Source organism: Sinocyclocheilus rhinocerous, unplaced genomic scaffold (assembly GCF_001515625.1).
Source record: "Sinocyclocheilus rhinocerous isolate Xijiao unplaced genomic scaffold, SAMN03320098_v1.1 scaffold1007, whole genome shotgun sequence".
In the NCBI taxonomy this organism is placed as follows: domain Eukaryota; kingdom Metazoa; phylum Chordata; class Actinopteri; order Cypriniformes; family Cyprinidae; genus Sinocyclocheilus; species Sinocyclocheilus rhinocerous.
Genome location: NW_015631056.1, coordinates 754,628 through 775,111, shown reverse-complemented (window position 1 = coordinate 775,111; position 20,484 = coordinate 754,628). Strand labels below are relative to the sequence as shown.

Here is a 20,484-nt window from a genome sequence, read left to right as displayed (position 1 = left end):
TTCAGATGTAGTTCAATTTCATTGTTCCCCAATGGTAAAATAATTTTCCTGGTCCCTCAATACCTTCAAAAAATGTGTGAAAACATGTCTTCTCTGAGCGCTTGACAGTTAATCCATTTAAAAACGATAAGTCTGTATGTTTTAACGTTTTATAATAGTATGAAAAAAAAGGCAAATATTTGTAGTTACCTCTGTAACAAACTTGGGCATTAATGGGTTAATACAATAATGAAATAATAATTTATGTATGTATGTATTTATTTATTTATTTATTTATTTTATACTGGAGTTCTACTGTCTCACTTTTGTTCTTGGTTCCGGATGGTATTCTTGCATAATTTCAGACACATACTGACTACTCATTTTTGTTGCTATGTCCTTATTTGTTACTTTGATTAAAAGCATTTCCTAAATCAATCAGTGTAAATGTTGATGTATGGTTCCAGATGAAGTAAAATCTGTAGATGAAGAACGGGTCTACTTGGATTGTCAGAGACAGTAGCCAGGTTGCTGGGCTCATTACCATTCTAAAGGTCAGGCTTATGGCGCTTTTCCATTGCATGGTACGGCACGGGCGTACCGTTACCAAAACGTGACGTGTAAACCCTGCTGATCACTGATTTGCCGGAGAGAATCGTCACTACCTGCGTCATTGAACTTGCGACACGTGACACTAGACCCACTAGATTGAATCAGCACAGCCAGCGAGGATCGAATGCAACTTTTTTTGAACGAATGCAACAATTTCGAATGAGTGCACCTTTTTTTAAACAACAAAATAATGGCTGTTTCGTGGTCTGTTGAGGAATTACAGACGTTCCTCTCGTTGATTGCCGAGGAGCGGATCCAGCGAGAGCTTGATGGGACGACACAGAATGAACAAGTTTTTCAGGAGGTCACTCAGTATGGCAGTAGAGGCGGCGCAACTATAACGACATGTCAACGGGTCTACTTGGATTGTCAGAGACAGTAGCCAGGTTGCTGGGCTCATTACCATTCTAAAGGTCAGGCTTATGGCGCTTTTCCATTGCATGGTACGGCACGGGCGTACCGTTACCAAAACGTGACGTGTAAACCCTGCTGATCACTGATTTGCCGGAGAGAATCGTCACTACCTGCGTCATTGAACTTGCGACACGTGACACTAGACCCACTAGATTGAATCAGCACAGCCAGCGAGGATCGAATGCAACTTTTTTTGAACGAATGCAACAATTTCGAATGAGTGCACCTTTTTTTAAACAACAAAATAATGGCTGTTTCGTGGTCTGTTGAGGAATTACAGACGTTCCTCTTGTTGATAGCCGAGGAGCAGATCTAGCGAGAGCTTGATGGGATGACGCAGAATGAAAAAGTTTTTCAGGAGGTCGCGGCAGTAGAGGCGGCACAAACTATAACAACATGTCTATAATCTAAAGAGGTACTAAACTGCAGTGGAAACGCAAACTGAGCCGAGCCGTACCATGCAGTGGAAAAGCGCCATTAGTTGTGTGGTGTGCACTGTGTGTGTTTATGTTGTTGGAGATGAATGACTGGATCATAATATGGAAGCTGCTCTTTATACATTCTCCTTTTGTCATATTTCATAACATTCCCTCTGTCTGCCAGCATAGAGAGAGAGAGCTCTTTCTGTGCCCTGAATAGCTTTACAATTGCATTTGCTGGGCTTTAATCTCTGGTTTGTTTTTTTAATCTTGCAGGTGAGAAGGGCACTCTGACCCATGGCTCTATCGTGGATGGGAAATTTGAGGGTTTCATTAAGAGCCATAAGGGCACATACTACGTAGAACCCTCAGAGAGATACCTCAAAGACCAAAATGTGCCCTACCACTCAGTCATCTACCATGAGGATGATATCGGTGAGCTAATATTGCATTGTACTGACCTACATCATATCCTTAATCATCACTTATTTAATGTTTTACTGTGTCCAGCTTTCTGACCGTGTTTGTGTTAGGGGTGGACGATATGGCAAAAATATATCACAATTTTTTTTCAGGAATATCATGATTCACAATTTTATCACGATTCTTTGTCATATTGGTCTTACTATTTTGCAAGTTGTCTGAGCAGTACAGCCAAACTAATTTCCCTGTTTTAAAAACAAAGCCTTACAAGGTAACAAAATATAAAATAAAAAATAATGGCAGATATTTAGGCCAAAGTGGGCAAAGATAAAAAATCTTTGCCATTATTTTATCTTTGCTATTATAAAATAAGAACAAAGATACACATTACAAATACACATAATATACAAATAAAACAAACCATGCTTTATTTTTCAGGTACAGTTGGTGTATTTAGCAGTAGCATTCAAGAAATTGAATGAACAAATATAAAAATAAAACACTAAATACATTTCACTGTATAAATTATATATTGATTCTTATTAAAGCAACTGTATTTAAGTTCTTCATTCATGAGCAGTGAGTGAGTTTTATTTCTCTTTGTGTTTTGTTGTTTTATTAACATTAATGACAAGCAGCAGTATGTTTTTAGTACTGTTGCTTTAAGACCTGCACGCATCTAATATACAGGCACGCAGGTGTTTTTCTTTCAACTGTTTACTTTCACTTTAGACATAACCGACTGTGTTTATATGTCAGCCACTGTTTGTCAGGCTTTTTAGTGTGCGCACGGACTTCGGGTGTACACGCTCACAAAAAGCGCATGTCAGAACAGCACGCAAATTAAATGTTTAACCGGCAAGGCTTTAAAGCACATGCAAATAATCTACTTTTGTAAATGCGAATAAGTGCAGTGTCCCGTGAGTGTAACTCTTCCGTTGAGTTAACATTTGATGTGAATGTATGTCACGTTGTACAGTAGCCTATATTGAGACGGAGGCGCCAGAACTGCAACTGATAGATTGTGCGCTGTAGCACAATACTGCGATATTTCCTCAAAAGCAGATCGTGGAGACATTTTAATCATCCAAGATCAAAATATATATCACACACCCCTAAGTTGTTATAGATTCTGTGGATTATTTTAGATTATATAGATATATTTAGCAAGCAAGCTCATTTTGTACACTGCCTTTCAAAGGTTATGGGTCAGTAATGTTTTTTTTATGCTTTTGAAAGTAGTCACTTATGCTCACTGAGGCTGCAATTATTGATCAAAAATACAGAAAAAATAATAAGATTGTGAAATATTATTACAATGTTTTGTATTGAAATTTTATTTATTCCTTTGACTGCAATATTCATGCTGTTAATCAATTTAATGCATCCTGTTGCTGATTAAAAGTATTAATTTCTTTCAAAAAAAATCACTGACCCCAAACTTTTGAACAGTGGTGTATATTCATAAATACATTTTTTTAAAAACCTTGTCAAACCAAGTAATTTTAAGATAACCAGTTGCTCAAGTCAACTTTAGATGCTCTAAATGTAAATAAACTGCTTTCAGCATAATCCATTTTATGCACAGTAAAGATCCATATCATGCTTGCTTCTTTGACTGATAGATTAATGTGTCTGAGTGAGTCTGACTCCAATCACTGATGTTTTGAGACTCCCCCGAGTGTGATGAGAGCTGTTATAATGGCTGGATTATGGAATTGGTTTCAAATTGCATGTTTTGATTGCTTTTGGATGGAAAAGTGCTGTTATTGTTAGAATTACATCACATTATGATGGCCATTATAATGTTTTAGAAAGGTGTTTTGGATCATAAGCATAAAATTGAGTGAATCAGTGTAATACAAAGCATTGTCACACAAATAAAGCAGTTCGGACACAGCAAAATGCAGTGAGCTTCCCCTTCTCCCCTTAAGCAGACTAGGCACAGACTACAAATTTGAAGGAAACAAGCTTGAGTCTTCTAGTGTGCTGTAGACTTTACTGTCTTTTGTGTTTTACTCTCCCTATCTTGCATTCTGTCACTCTCTCACCCTCAATCAAACATAGTGGTGCACTTTTCCAGCTCAACAGGCTGCTAAAGCCCCTTAAATACTAGTGTAGGTTATCACTGTTATAATATCCTCAAGTAAAATAAATTATAAAAAGTGACAGCCTGTCAAAGATTAGCAGCTTGGTATCTGGTACACTTTCATCTTTATAGAAATATTATATACACAATTGTTTAAAAGTTTGGGGCAGTAGTGTTATTTATTTTCATTATTATTTGTTTATTTATTACTTTTGTTGCGCAAAAGTGACAGTAAAGATGTTTATAATGCTACAAAAGATTTCTATTTCAAGTAAATGTACTTCAAACATTCTATGCTTTTGAATTTTCTATTCATCAAAGATGTATCACAGTTTCTACTACTGTTTTCATGATTGATAATAAGAAGAAATATTTCTTGAGCACCAAATTAGCATATTATAATGATTTCTGAAGGATCATGTGACACTGAAGATATACACGTAAAAATAAGCTTATTATTATTATTATTATTATTATGTATATCACTGTTAAGGGATAGTTCACCCAAAAAGGGAAAATTTAGGAAAGGAAAATTCTATCATCATTTACTTTCTTGACTTCTTTTCACCTTTCTTCTGTGGAACACAGAAGAAGATAATTAAAAAAAAAATTTTTTTTAAATCTGTTGTTTTTTTCATACAATCAAAGTCTGTGGGTCCAGTGTTCAATGTTGTTTGGACATTGGCTTTCAGAATATCTTCTTTCGTGTTCCACAGAAGAAAGAACATCATACAGGGTTAGAACAATATGAAGGCGAGTAAATGATGATATACTTTTTTGGGTGAACTGTCACTTTAAGAGAATACATTACAAAACTGGACAAGCAACAAGGAAATTGATTATAGTGTTAACAGCATGTACTAGTACAAAAGGAATTGAAACGTCTTTTCCATACACCTATGTCATTCTAGTACTTTGAAGTGATGAAGTGCTCAATGTCGCTATCAGTTGTGGGAGGAACAGAATAACTAACGCTAGCTCACACACATATGCTGCTTACATGCTGAGTTTGTGCATGCACTACAAGTTAGAGAGTTTATCATCATTAAATAGAGCTAATGTATGTTCACTGCAAGACTGGATGAGGTCAGATGGGGACAGTGAGTTTGTATCTATGGGAAGGGGGAAAAAAAGAGTTAATTGTGGCTGACAGTAGTCTATTGAAGCACAAGGACAAAGGTCAGAAGGAGGGCAGCTGGAGAGGGGAGTGAACTCTGGATCACTCATTGGCTCATGCCAGGCTCAAAATGTTTCATGTGGGTTTGTAACACATGAAACATACACTTTCAGGAAAACCTCACTGAACCTTTAAATGATAAAATCAAAAATTGTGATGAATGTAACTGGCCATATTTAGAATTGGTTTCAGCCAACTTCTCTAAATAAGAAAGGCCTATAATTAATTATTCTTTCATTGGGCTCATGTTCTTAATATCTGACTTAAGGGAATTGATTCTAACTAGAGTAATTTAATGCTCCAGCAGAGCTTTAGTCAAACTCCTGGAGGCTGCTGTAAACAGAGACCTTTCTCAATCACAAATAAATCCCTTTGAGAAATCATGTAATTCATCATTTCATCTACATGCATTCATTACTGTGAATACATCTACTGTACTGTATTGATGCAGATTAATGGATAACTAATATTAAGTTTTTTTCAGGAAGTCTTTGTTTTCCTGTAGGTGATTTTGCCAAGCGGGACATGTTCCTGTTCAACATCCTTTTGGTCCTGGGAAAAATACCTTTCAACCAAGATTTTAGAGTTAGATTTGGGGCTTCTTACTAACCTGGCATTTGCCTCTGGTAATTTCCCTCATTCCCATGATGCCTTCTCGCACATGGTTGTTCCAAGGCCAGCACCTTGCAGAAGTCAGCCAGCTTAGGTTCACCATAATGGATTTTATTATTATTTTTTTTCATCTGGTATTATTGCATATTTTGATAAGGTCAGTCATCACAATATGGGTTGTTAATACTGAAACCCTGCACTTCCCGCTTGAGACAACCTCTCACAACCACAGCTTGCGTTTCTGAGTAGTTGTTTGTAGTTTTATTTATGTGGTGTGTTGTTGTTTTGCTATTCATTACTTAGCAAAAATGTGTCAATACATGAATAACTTCAAACAGTCCACATTTTTTATTGTGTTCATTTTTTTCAAGAGTAAAAAATGAATCTGGGATTTTAGCTAAAAGCTCGCCATGCTTCCATTTAGATTAGGGCTGCACGATAAATCGCATGCGATATTTAACGCGCATCTTGTCAGTAAAGCCATTCTGCAATCAGCGGTAAATCTCCATCACGTGCGGGCTTTCACATGGAGCAGCATTAACTACACAGAGCCGTTGTTCACCGACAAGCTGCGCAAAACGTGCAAAATATGATCGTGGTTTTGCGCAGCTTGTCAGCGAACAACGGCTCTGTGTAGTTAATGCTGCTCAATGTGAAAGCACGCACGTGATGGAGATTTACTTTAGATTACTTTGATAAGTCAGAGATTTTTCTTATCTCAGAAGATAGATTTCGGTACTCTCCTCGAGGCACTTGTCATTTCCTTTCAGACTCGTTTCCTCTAGACAGATGTCTCTCTTGTTCTGCCCAACATAGATTTGCATTTGAATGGGGCCGCATTCAGTGTGGGACAATAAAAACCTCACAGAGAAGAAATTGAGTAATTGTGATCAGAGTGAAAGTCTTTCCTTAACTACCACCAAGACCTTCAGCCACATACATATTCTCTTCTCCTCCATGCCCTCACATGAAAGAGCACATTTTGATTTAGCATTGTCTGTACATGCTAACATTATTCCACAACAGTCAGTTCTTGCTTGAAGAAAACAAGTTCTCTCAGGAGAATAAACTCAGTGTCTTGACACTCCCTGAACACCGTTCGTCCTGTGAATCGTCCAGTGACGGACGGGCTAATGCAGCAATTCCACTCAACCAGATGCATCATCGTGATGTCACGAAGCCATGCACATGATGCCGAATTGTATAGATTATTAACTCGTGTGGGATTCTCAGTGTCTGTGTTTGGTTACTGTTTTCTGTGGAATTCTGAATGGACTTTCAGAGCTCTGCTGTCTCATTAGACCAGCTCTCTTCTCTCACTGCCAGTGTCTGGCTGTCCTGGGACTGAGAAAACCATCAGCCTAAACCTGTCATGGGTAATTAGACTGTTGTGTAAGAGCTGCACACATTTACACTGCTTAAGTTCTGTTGTGTTATTTTCATTATTTCTTTGCAGTCTGTCCTTTTCTAATCTGTGAGTTGGTAGGTACTCCGCTGGTCACCAGCCAAGCTGATATGACACCTGTACCAAATTTTAAGGCAGTGAATTTTTTTTTTCTTTTTTTTTTGTTTTTTTGTGTGTGTTCCACCTGCTGGCTTGCATTCTCTGTAATGACTGCTCCCTTGAAATTTAGATTGCATATAGCAGATCACTTCGGTTGACTAACCTGCCAACAGGAGGGTAGCAAAGGCTCTTTGATTATGGATGCTGGCAGGATTTCAATATAGACTTTCCATTAAAAATATACAATATCTAGAGAAGACACTTGATTATACATTCATTTTCATTTCTGCTGATGTTTGGTTATTGCAAGAAGTGAAAGCAGAGTCCAGAATGAACTCTGTCAAAATGTTTGTACTTTTATTCAACAAGGATGCAATAACAATGTTACAAAAATAAAAAACTATTTCAAACTAATGCTGTTCTTTTAAACTTTCTTTTAATCAAATAATCTTGGGGGAAAAATAGATTTCTGGATCATGTCACAATGGGGACTGGAGTAATGGCTGCTAAAAAGCTTTGCCATCACAAGAATACATTACATTTTAAATAAAATATATTAAAAATAGAAGACAGTTATTTTATTTATTTTGATTGTATTTTATAAATTACTGTTTTTACTGTATTTTTGGAGAAACCCCAGATTTTTTTATCCTACTTACAGAAACTTGATAAAGTTGTTAGTGTGAGTGAAAGTACAGAACCTTTTCTTTGTTCAGTCATCAAATGTAGCCATCAAATAGTGATCGGTAAGCAATAGCAATAATGAAAGAAACTGTCAGTGCTGTGTTAAATTCTGTAAATAGTAAGCAGTGCAGTTGATATAAGAAGATGTTATGCTCTGCAGCCACAAAAAGCCTGAGATGTCAAATATCAATAACACTTTGTGCGGTTCCCATTACAGTAACAGGAATAGGTGGACTTGGTAACAGCTGCGTTCGCAGTTCTTCCTTAGGAGTAGTGTGTGATAGTGCTCTTTGCAGTTTCCTCACTGAGAGGCTTCCCTCAGGATAAATGTCTAGTTCTGACTAGTTCTTTTCAGTTATGTGTCATATTCTTATGTGAAATACTGAAGTTTAAAATAAATAGAAAATGTAAATAAAAGGGCATAAATTAATGAAGTTGAGTGAAATAAAATTTCAGCAGGTCACCTAATTAGAGACTTCACATGTTAACAGTATGGTTCAGAAATGTACACTAAGAGCATTGTGTTGCTTTGGTTTTCAAGAAACTCTTGATTTTACCAACACAGATTATCCTCATAAATATGGAGCAGAAGGTGGCTGTGCAGATCACTCTGTTTTTGAGAGGATGAAGAAATACCAGGCATCTGCAGTGGAGGAGCCCACCCAGGTCAGCGCCAACACCCCTTTACACAACTCAGCTGAACACCACTGATATCTCCAACTAGCACCATGATACTGATCTCACAATGCAAACAAACACGGAAACCGTGCTACACGGAGAGATTTGGAACATTTCCTGTTTCCCATGGTTCTGAATTTCAGATTTCAATTTGATACCTTGCCTGAATAGATCCATAATTCATCAGATATAAATTAGATATAGATGATAAATTATAAATGAGAAATGCATTATTTTTATTATAAATAATTATACATTATTTTATCTGTGCCCAAACATAAATGTTTTTCTTCTCAGCCTCCTCAGTGAATTTTTTATACATCCTGCTGTTTTTTTCTGCAGCATATGAACCACGTGATTGACGAAGAGTTGGCTGATGGACCGGTGATCCTGAGGAAACGTCGTGCAGCACAGGCAGAGAAAAATACCTGTCAGCTCTTCATCCAGACGGATCACCTCTTTCACAAATACTACGGCAGCAGGGAGGCTGTGATCGCACAGGTACACCTAAAGCACAGGAGACTTAGTGGTATATGGTACCTGCAGTTTTTTATATTGTACGTTTATAGGGTTGTTCTTTTGGGTTGTGCAGATTTCCAGTCATGTGAAGGCCATTGACTCCATCTATCAAAGCACAGATTTTAAGGGCATCCGCAACATTAGCTTCATGGTGAAGAGAATCAAGGTGAGTGTGTTCTCTCTTTCTTCAGTTTACTTATTAATATTATATGTATGTCATTCCCTAGTGAAATATTATGGATTAAGTGTAATTTGTAGTTACTGATGCTAATGTAAATATGTCTGGAATATAAACAGGATATTCTTCTTATTGACTGTGATTTGCTGGTTAGAATACAAGTTCCATCAGAGGGGTTACAGATCTCACCCAGGATTGACCAGATGTCAATAAAAGCATGTCAGCCCTGTACTGCAGCTCTTTTGAAGACTTGTATAGTTCACCCATGCTACTACTTTTTTTTTTTTTTTGGGCTGCTTAAGGGGGCGTTCACACAGAATGTGTTTAAAAAAACGTTTTGGACAAAAGTGTGTTTTTTGATGCACAAAAACAGAACTGTTTTTAACTTGACACAGTGTTTTAACACAGCATTCCTGCATGAGATGACAAAAAAACTCAGTGACATCGGTCTAAGAATGTGGACACAATATTAACATATCTATCCTGTATCTCATGTATACTGAACATAGACTGCAGACTGTCTGTTGTATTAAACTGAAGTTTGTTTGCATTTTCATTTCAGATCAACACTACCGAAGATGAGAAGGATGCTTCTAACCCTTTTCGATTTGCCAACATTGGTGTGGAGAAATTTCTTGAACTCAACTCGGAGCAGAATCACGATGACTACTGTCTAGCCTATGTCTTCACAGATAGAGACTTTGATGATGGAGTCCTGGGTCTGGCCTGGGTCGGGGCTCCTACAGGTACGATCAGAGATGCACATACAAAGTCTCCACAGTTTTGTCTCTTGAGAGGTTTTATGTGTGTGCGAGTGACCTAAATTGGTGTCTGCTAATCTGAAATGATATCAGCATGCATGTCAGGAGGTGAGGCAGTGCTGAAGACCTGCGAATCAGATGTGTTGTTGATGAGTATCAACACTGATGCTTGAATGTGGGACTAGCCATGTCGTCTCCATTAACCTCAATACACAGTCTGACAAGCAATCACTCAGTGAAAGACCTCACACTGTGTGTGCGCGTGTACTATGCTATACTTTGAGGGCGTAACTGTTCCTTGAAGTTAGCTAAATGTATCCTTTGCAGGAATTTGCATTTGGAAAATAAATTTAATTAATAAATATTTATTATTATTATTATTAATTAGGAATTAATTATTAATAATAGTAATAATACATTTATTTGTAATAAACGTAAATAAATACTGAAAATAAATGTAAAAAATGCTAAATATTTTAATTTAGGACTAGGTTTAGGGTAAGTCTGTATTAATTATATTTAACTTATTAACATAATATAAGTCTACGAAATGTCCTTATTTAGATAGATGTGTTTAAATGGCATTGATTCTATTATGTTCTGCGTTTTCTGTGAGATTTCTTTTTAACTTTTTTAGTAGTTTTCTAAACTGCGTTAGTCTCAAGGTAAAGAGAAGTTAGACAAGGACAGCACTGCATCCAAGCTTTGCATAAAGAATAGGCCCATAAAGTGGAGTACAATTTGCCTTTCAGCTCCGCTTGATAAAAACCCTGTTAGTGTTTTCACATAGTTGCTTTTCTTTAACACAAACATGCACACCTTAAAAGCGAGATTCTTTTCATCACTTTTAGTGCATGTTTGTTTCTATTAATGTATTCATGTTGCTAGGGAGGTGTGGATCTCTCCACTTTTTCTTTGCACTCAAAACAAAGAGCTTTCTGGAACATTACTACTTTTATAAAAAAACAGGCCTGACACTTAAAGGTGCTGTATGTAAGTTTTTGACTCTACTAAAGCATAAAAAATACCATAATATGTTTGCAGATACTTAAGAAACATGCTAAGTTAACATACTTGCTTATCTTAAAAACAATGCTACAGTCAGTTATTCTCCTTTGAATATCCTTTGAATTGTATTTCGGCACCCCGGGTTGCCAGTTGACGGAAAACACAGCCTATTTCATTTCATTCATCGTCAAGCGCGCTCGTTCCTTGTTGGTGTCGTCAATCTGGCAACCTGCATGTGCTTCAAGTCTGAGAAGGAGGGGCGGGTGAAAAAAACCCTCTCCAATATTAAAATTTGGACTGCAATACCTAGTTCAACCACTCGGTGTCAATCCTACATACAGCACCTTTAAACACTGTTCTTGAGGGGGAAACACACACACACACATACTCACAAACATCCTGTCAATCAATAAAGGTAAATTAGCATTGTTAAAGTCTGCTGCTTCGGACTCATTCTGGCTAGTCACCAGGGACAGCAGCACTTGCTGTCTTTGTGAACCAATGAGCTGAGTGAACAAACTAATCAGCCTACATGTTTGTGTTTGTATGCATGTGTGTTTGGCAGGGAACATAACAGAAAATTTATTCAAACATGCTTACAATTTGATACTGATAAATGATGTGCTCATAGTGTATTTTGTGTAGTTTGTTCAGCAGTTTGATTTCTGATTGGATGCTGAGGCTCTCATTGTGCTGATGTAATAATCTGTGATAAGACTGATTTGAATGGCTGAATTACAACATGCCTCTGTTGCTTCAGTTCAAGCTTTTTTCCACCAGAGCGGCCATTCAAAACAACAGCTTGAGATGACCAATTTCAAACTTTAAATTATTGTAATAAAGTTTCTTAGAGATGTATTGCCCATCTGGCTTGTGAGTTATTTTGCCAGTACACTTCATGTGTTTTCTTTATTCTAATTTGAGCAGAAGGTGAGAGATTTTTTAAATTTTGGATTTATTTATCGTTTCATTTATGCTTCTCTGGTTTCAGGCAGCTCTGGTGGAATCTGTGAAAAGAATAAACAGTACTCCGATGGGAAGAGGAAGTCTCTGAACACTGGCATCATCACAGTGCAAAACTATGCTTCACATGTTCCCTCTAAAGTCTCCCACATCACCTTCGCTCATGAGGTCGGACATAACTTCGGCTCTCCGGTGAGTTCTTCTCACTTCATGTGAAGCATCCTTGACAGATTAGCAGTAGACTATACACCTCAGCTGAATCCTTTATGAACAAATTAATTTTACTCTCTAATGCTTTAAGAATAAAGCATGCATTACAGTACTGCCTTTGAGACCTTTAAATTGTCAGATTCATCTAGCCAGTCGTTTATAGTAACGTGACGTCAAGTTTTCTCAGTCCACTGTAAATCCTTTCAGTTTAAAAACCGTTGCCAAGAATTGGCCCATGGCCCACTGAAAAATAGTGGTGGATATTTTCAGACTAGTTTATATTGTAGCTGCAGGCCAATTAACATCTTGTTTCTGCCAAATACATAATGTTCAGTTGCAAAGAGAATATTTTTAAAATAATGATAATTAGTTAATTTAGTTTATAAAGCACTTTTCTCACACTCACAAGGTTTTTACAGAGATTCATTGGGATATCTGCTCTCTCAGTATGGTCAGACTGGCCTGTTGGCTTTTCAGCTGGTCAGCTAGGAGAGCTTGGCCAGGCTCCTTAAACCAGTTTAGGACCAACAAACCAGCTTTATTCTGATCTAAGGGGGTTTTCAGCAGGAATAGAACACCAATCTGTGTACATGAGGAATATTAAAATGCCAAAATTGCCTGAGCAGAGAGAATTGAGCAGGATGACACTCCTACTCATTTCAAGAAGCATTCTGAGATTTTTAATGACACAGAGAACCAGGACCTTATTTGAACATCTTTTTTTTTTTTTTTGTCCAGTCCCCATCATTGTAATGGTGCAAAATGTGCATTACCTGTACAGATTGCAGGGAGAGCACCCCCTTCTGGCCTTAGTAACACCTCCAAAAGCAACCTTAGTTTTTCTTGTTCATTCTGGTACTGACCAGGTTTCCAGCCCTTCTTAACTTCAGGCAAATGCTGCAGGGCAATAGCTGCTGGAATAGTGAATATTTCAAGTGTGTCTGTACGCTTTTTACTGATTACACCGCTCTTCTTTCTCTGTCTTCCAGCATGACTCAGGAAGTGATTGCACTCCAGGAGAGTCTAAGACTCAGGACCAGAAAGAAAAAGGCAACTACATCATGTATGCCAGAGCCACATCAGGAGACAAGTTCAACAACAACAAGTTCTCCATCTGCAGCATTCGCAACATCAGCCAAGTGCTGGATAAGAAAAGATACCTCTGCTTTGTTGGTGAGATTTTAACCTAAAAACAATGTACTGGTTATTTTCTGCCAGGATATTATCCAGTATTTTTACGGACATATCTGTTAACCCTAAAACACAATGCAATTAAGTGCAAAATTCAAAATACAGGTAAAACACCTGTAAAAAATAAGTGCAGAACATTCTTTCATATTAATACAGTACATTGTGCTCAATTTTCTTTTACAAGTTTTTTGTATGCCACATGTTTGTGTGGAGTAGTGTTTAAGGCTCTCGGGCTGGTAACCAGGAACGAACCGTGAGCTATCACAGTGGTGGCCTCGACTGAGGCAGTTAACCTCAGATTGCTCCAGGAGAATTGTCATTGTAATGAGCTCATTGTGCCGTTCTGTAGAAATGTTTCATCAAAGTCTCAAAAAACTGATTCCACCAGCCCTGATCAGGCAACAGACTTCTTTTTTTTTTCAGTCTCCCTTTCTCTCTCTCTCACTGTTTTGTTCTTTTCCAGAATCTGGACAGCCCATCTGTGGTAATGGTATGGTTGAGGCTAATGAACAGTGTGACTGTGGCTATAGCGATCAGTGCAAGGACAAATGCTGCTATGATGCCAGTGCGCCAGAGGGACTGAAGTGTAAACTGAAGCCAGACACTCTATGCAGGTACGCAAAAAGAACTTTAACAGTCTGTTTAACCAGTGTTGTTATTGTTAATAAACTAAAAATAAATACACTAAATAAACTTAAAATTATCTGTAATTGGAAAAAATTATGTAAAATAAAATATAAATATTAGATGAAAAGTAGAAATGTTGCCTTGGTAACTAACTGAAATAAATAAGTTTAAGCTGAACTATTAAAATAACTCGAACTAAACGTGAAATAAAAATGAAAGCTAAATAAAAATATTTATAAAAATTACCAATGCACAAAATGACTAAAACTTAAAATTAAAATAAAAACTGAAAAAAAAAGCTAATTCTAAATATTAATACATTAGGGATGTAGCGATGCACCGCGAGCCGGTTGAAAATTGATACAAGTATGTGAAGATTCAAATCGGTTGAGATGTTCAATGAATCACAATACAGTTGGGGGTAGGAGTTTATATGAATGTATCTCTGAGGGGGACTGACTTTTCTTTTCATCTCGTCTCTGTATAATGCATATTAAAGCAGTGTTCATAAGCACAGCGCTGCTTTGTCAGAGAGTTCATTTGTATTCTCATTCAATCAGCTTGACTGCTGATTTTGATTTCATGCAGATGGTTTATGTAGTACAGATTCGGGCTGCACGATTAATCGAAATTAAATCGCAAAGGCGATAAATCGCGATTAGGCAGAAGCTGCGATTGTCATGCGTATCTTTCAGTGAAGCACGGTTCTGTGATAAGCAGTAAATCTCCATCCGAAGGCCAGAGGGCGCTCTCGCGCTGAAACTCCAAATACGCCTCGCAGAAGAAACCCAGTAAATCCCTATAGCGGTTGCTGAATAAACAGAAGATTTAACTGCTTTCATTAATTCAACGTGACTAATAAACACGACTACGACAATATATGGTTTATCTGAGTTTGTCTTATTATAATTTTTATTATAATAAAGTATATAATAATGCAATGCTAATCGACATAGCCTTTATCACTGCTTAGAATACTATGAAATATGTTGCGTGCCTTATTCTGTGTAAGAAGCCACATCATCTCACAAAAGGATTTATTTCAAACACTCGACTGACGTTATGAAGTGAGTTTGGAGTAAAAACATGTTATTAAATGTGGTATTTTCACGTGCTTTCAGATTGAGCAGCATTTACTACACAGAGCCATAGTTCACTGACAAGCTACACAAACAGCTTTCATAATCGCAGAACAATTTCTTTGATTTCATAATTGCACGATTAAATCGTCTGCGATTATGAACATGATTTTGCGTAGCTTGTCAGTGAACTACGGCTCTGTGTAGTAAATGCCGCTCCATCTGAAAGCATGTGATGGAGATTTACTACTAATCACAGAATTTACTACTAATCACAGAACCAGAAATAGAATTTCAATTTCACAAAGAAATGTCACCCACTCTGTGAAAACCCAGCTAAAGTAATTTTTTTGTAATTCACTGTTTTCTACATAAAATCATCCTACATAATGTAAAGAACATTCTGTGAAAATATAACCTTGATATCTTTAATATTGACCGAGTTAGACCAAAGATTTGCTTAATTTTGGACTCAGAAAGTCATGTTTTTGAGAAATTCCAATGTAAAGAAAAGCTTATAAAACAGCAACAGATTTGAACCTTAACACATTTTAAACATAATTATCCTGACTATGTGCCATATACCACATTTAAGCTGAGATTCTCCCATTTTCAGTGATATATGACACATTTATGGGAAAATTCTTAAAGTTTTGTAAAACAGGTCTACTTATGATGCGCATGTCCAAAAAGCATAAAACCATTTATGCTTTTTGGACATAGGAATGGGAGGAACCACAAGAGTTTGAGTGTAGCAACAATTACTAAGTAAATTCAATGATTTGTATAACTTATTAGTAAAATTACTATCAGTAGAAAATGTAATTAATATACAAATTAATATATACAATTTAAGTTGATAATCTAATTCATGTCTTTGGGCTTTGTGCAACATTTGGAGGAGCCAGTAAATCTGGCACTACACAAAAAAATGAAAGAAAAACAGAAATTGAATAATCAAATGTAAAAATAATCACTGCATAGTCTTCATTGTATGTATTTATTACAAATGAACTGATTATTGTTAGAGCTACAAAAATTGTTCAGTCACTAAAGGAGAGTGATTCCCTTTTTTATTAATATTAATGATACAGATGGCAGCTTGTTTGTAATGCACGGAATGTTTTTCCCCAACTGTTCCCCAAACGTTCAATTAAGAAATAACTATATTTGCGTGAATACATGCCAAGACAGATATTTTGAATTACTGTAATTCTGTATGTATCTGACGGTTCATTCGGGATCCGGGATCTCACACTGTCTGACAGACACGACTTTCTGTGCGCGCTGCAGGTATGTGTCAGTCAGAGCGAGTAACATTGAGATTTTAACATCAAGCACGTCCTGCACTTTATGTTCTCATTCATGCATGTTAAATAAATAAAACAGTAATAATATGTATTATAGGCCCATTTAAATATATTTTTTAAACATCTAGACCAGGGGTCACCAGACACGGTCCTGGAGGGCCGGTGTCCTGCAGAGTTTAGCTCCAACCCTAATTAAACACACCTGAACCAGTTAATCAAGCTCATACTAGGTATACTTGAAACTTCCAGGCAGGTGTGTTGAGGCAAGTTGGAGCTAAACTCTGTAGGACACCGGCCCTCCAGGATCAAGTTTGGTGACCCATGATCTAGACTATAAAAAAATTTTTTCTCATCAACGCAGACTCGCTTCATGTCAGATAATTCATCAACCCGAAGCATCATGATCAGCATCCAAAGACCGAATTATTTCGACACGTATCAGGCATAAAATGTCCTTAAAATAAGCAGAATATTGAGTAACACAACAAATAAACTGTTCTTGAAATTTCTGTGATGCCAAGAAAAAATCCTCACAGAAATCGGAACCCGGCTAAAGTCGCAGTTTTCTTGCTTTTCCTGTCACTGACCTGATTTTCGCTCTTGTGGATATTATGGTCTGTTTGCAGTTTCTAATGATAGAAAATACGTTTCTGAACCGAATGATATGAGATTCAGCAGGTGTTTCTGCACCTAAAGTAAACCCAGAGATGATTAAAATCAATGTTTAGGAAGCAAAACTATGGTATTATTTTGCACAAAATAATAGCATGTAGTGTCAAAAAAATCATTAATTTCAGTATTTATCATGTTATAAATGAAAATGTGAGAACTGTATCTGGAATCCCTTGATATAATCTATCATTTACAACACTAAACACAAATTACATATTTTCATAATTTTTATGGCTATGACAGCTTTGACGGTCTTTATCTCAGAATTAGCTAGATTATGCGACTTCAGCCGGGGTTTCACAGACGGGGTCACAAATGTGCAGCATTTTGTCTAAGCAATAATAAAAGGACACCTTTTCATTTATAATTTGTCTTAAATTTCATTTTGTTAAAAAAATTGTATTGTGAAATCAGTATCGCAAATCATATCACATCGCGAGTTGAGTGAATCATTACATCCCTGTAATACATACTATAAAAGTATGTAAATGTTACTAAAATAACACTGGCTTTAACATTATAACATCTGTTCATTAGAATCTTATAACCTTTCATAGCCATTCCAATTATACAGCCATCTAACAGTCTACTTTGACAGACACTCATACAGATTGTTTTGGTGTCATATACAATGTAGTTTATTTTAAATATCTTTTTTTTCCCACCTTTACTACAACCTCTGGACTTGTTTTGTATAACATCAGAGGTTATGTTTGCATTACCTATACTGTATTGTTAGCAGTAATTTGTTATTAAGTTAACACCTTTTTCAATAAGTGCAACAAAGCATTCATTTTTTTCTTGTACTTTTCTCTTACAGTCCTAGTCAGGGTCCATGCTGCACACCAGAGTGCACCTTTAAGTACAGCGATGTGAAATGCAGGGAGGAGTCTGAGTGTGCTCTTAAGGGCATGTGCAGTGGAAACTCTGCCCAGTGCCCCACCTCAACACCTAAAGAAAACTTTACATCCTGCCACACAAATAGCCAAGTCTGCCTTAATGGGGTAGGTGCTGCATCATGACCTGTGTGCTCATTTTGTGCCCTGCCTATAGAATGTTTTCTCTCCCTTGGAATTGGCAATGCTATAAAAATACTTTATGTCAAGAATTTAATGTCAATGTATAAACACATTTTTGGGTTTATTAACTCTAATTAGGGCTGCACGATAAATCGCATGCGATAATAACCGGCTTTCTGACAAGATGCGCGTTAAATATCGAATGCGATTTATCATGCAGCCCTAACTAATACAATTTGACCAATTTGTTTTCACATTGACATGAAATAATATTTTCATGTTGGCCCAAATGAATACACATGAAAACTTCCAATATTTCTCCCTGTATATGTGCATGTGTGTGTGTAACAGTTGTCTTTGTTTGAGGACATTTTGTCTGAGAATATAATTTCTTTCACTTATAGGTTTGCTCTGGCTCTATCTGTCAGAAGTATGGTCTAGATGTTTGCACTTGTGCCACTGAGGAGGGGAAAGATGACACAGAGCTGTGTCATGTGTGCTGTATGGCAAAGGGTGAGTAACACCTGCTGTTACTGACAGTTTTCTCAAAAATGCAGTCCAGACCCCAACAAATCTCCATCACTTACCATGTAGCCTTTTTTAATTGTCATAAAACATTTTTGAAAGTTTCCCCTAAAGTAGTTGCACAAAACTATATATTATATAATATATAAACAATTCTGAACAGTATTCTTTGAAATCTTACTAATCCCATTCTTTCTTTTTGTCTTCGTAGGTCAGCCCAACACTTGCAGCAGCACTAGCTCAGAGAGATGGGTTCAGTACTTTAACAAAAAGGTCACCACGTTACAGCCTGGCTCTCCTTGTAATGACTTCAAAGGTTACTGCGATGTCTTTATGAAGTGTAGGCTGGTGGATGCTGATGGCCCTCTGGCAAGGCTTAAGAAGGCCATTTTCAACCCTGAGCTTTACACAAGCATTGCAGAGTGGATAGTGGCAAGTGTCTCATTTATATAATCCCTAAATACTTTTTCTCTGCATTTGTTTTGTGGCTTTAATCACTATAAAAAAAACATGAGAAGTGATATTTCACTCACCAATATTATTTATCACTTGCAGTGCTCATCTCATTTTAATATTTGTGTTTCAGGAGCATTGGTGGGCGGTTCTTCTAATGGGCATTGCTCTCATCATGCTAATGGCTGGGTTTATCAAGATCTGCAGTGTGCACACACCTAGCAGCAACCCTAAATTGCCCCCACCCAGACCACTGCCAGGTAATGTACCCCAAATGATCCCTGTCTAAATCACCGCCTGGTCATAAGTGGCTCAGAATTCCCCCTACCAAACCACAGCTAGGGATATATCCCAGATGACCACAAACATACACCGATCAGGCATAACATTATGACCACTGACAGGTGAAGTGAATAACACTGATTATCTCTTCATCCCGGCACCTCTTAGTTTGTGGGATATATTAGGCAGCAAATGAACATTTTTTTAAGTGAGATTTAAGTGAGTTTGACAAGGGCCAAATTGTGATGGCTAGATGACTGCAATGGTCAGTATCTATCAAAAGTAGTCTAAGGAAAGAACAGTGGTGAACCGGCGACAGGGTCATGGGCGGCCAAGGCTCATTGAGTACTAGAGGTCGACGGATGTGGGTTTTTCACTGGCCGATGCCGATATTTAGAAATCAGGGCAGCCGATGGCCAATATATGATGCCGATTTTTTTGGCCGATATGTTTGGCCGATTTTCTTTTTTTTTTTTCCCCTTCATCTCATAAAAGTGAGTTTGAGTAAATGATTATTGCAGGGTACAAGATAGTAATAGTAGTAGTAGCCTAATTCAGAGTAATAATACATGGCTCAAAACTTAAGCACCTTCTCAAAACAGTTCTTTTCTTTTCAAAGTTACATTCATATAAAAACACCAGCGCTGCATTTTAATTTTGAAACGTGCAGTGCTCAGTTTATTCAACGTGATTCTCAATGTATGGGAAACACGGACACTGCTATAAGTCAAATGGCCAAGAGATAACAAAAATCAAGCAAATCGGAATCAAAATATTATATAAATATCATTATTGCCTCTGACAACAAAATGTAAAATTAAAATAAGAAGCACTTAAATCTAAAGTTTAAATAGATTTAAAAAAAAGGGGGGCCGAATAAGGTCCTTGGTTTAACCTCCACTAAAAAAGCCTAAAATAAGTTTAATGTCTAAATTCTGCTGGTATATGTGCTTTATCAGAATCCTCAGACAAATTGGGAAACTTTAAGGAACTTGTAAAGAAACGTCTCGGTTACGTATGGTAACCCTCGTTCCCTGAAGGAGGGAACGGAGACGTCACGTCGTTGACCGACAAATTGGGATATCGCTTCGATAGA

The 20,484-nt window shown here is 37.1% G+C and overlaps 1 protein-coding gene across 2 annotated transcripts in view; it reads left to right on the top strand.

The window, feature by feature from the left end:
• The window catches only part of LOC107741424 (disintegrin and metalloproteinase domain-containing protein 10-like), a 59,372-nt gene that overhangs the window by 28,901 nt on the left and 9,987 nt on the right, over positions 1 to 20,484 (top strand). For both annotated transcript variants that reach the window (XM_016554148.1, XM_016554149.1), the window contains 12 exons: positions 1,701 to 1,859; positions 8,479 to 8,579; positions 8,934 to 9,092; positions 9,184 to 9,276; positions 9,851 to 10,034; positions 12,049 to 12,212; positions 13,220 to 13,403; positions 13,885 to 14,035; positions 17,930 to 18,113; positions 18,533 to 18,641; positions 18,865 to 19,085; positions 19,240 to 19,366. In XM_016554148.1, coding sequence (XP_016409634.1) covers positions 1,701 to 1,859; positions 8,479 to 8,579; positions 8,934 to 9,092; positions 9,184 to 9,276; positions 9,851 to 10,034; positions 12,049 to 12,212; positions 13,220 to 13,403; positions 13,885 to 14,035; positions 17,930 to 18,113; positions 18,533 to 18,641; positions 18,865 to 19,085; positions 19,240 to 19,366 — 1,836 coding nt within the window. The remainder of the gene's footprint in view (positions 1 to 1,700; positions 1,860 to 8,478; positions 8,580 to 8,933; positions 9,093 to 9,183; positions 9,277 to 9,850; positions 10,035 to 12,048; positions 12,213 to 13,219; positions 13,404 to 13,884; positions 14,036 to 17,929; positions 18,114 to 18,532; positions 18,642 to 18,864; positions 19,086 to 19,239; positions 19,367 to 20,484) is intronic.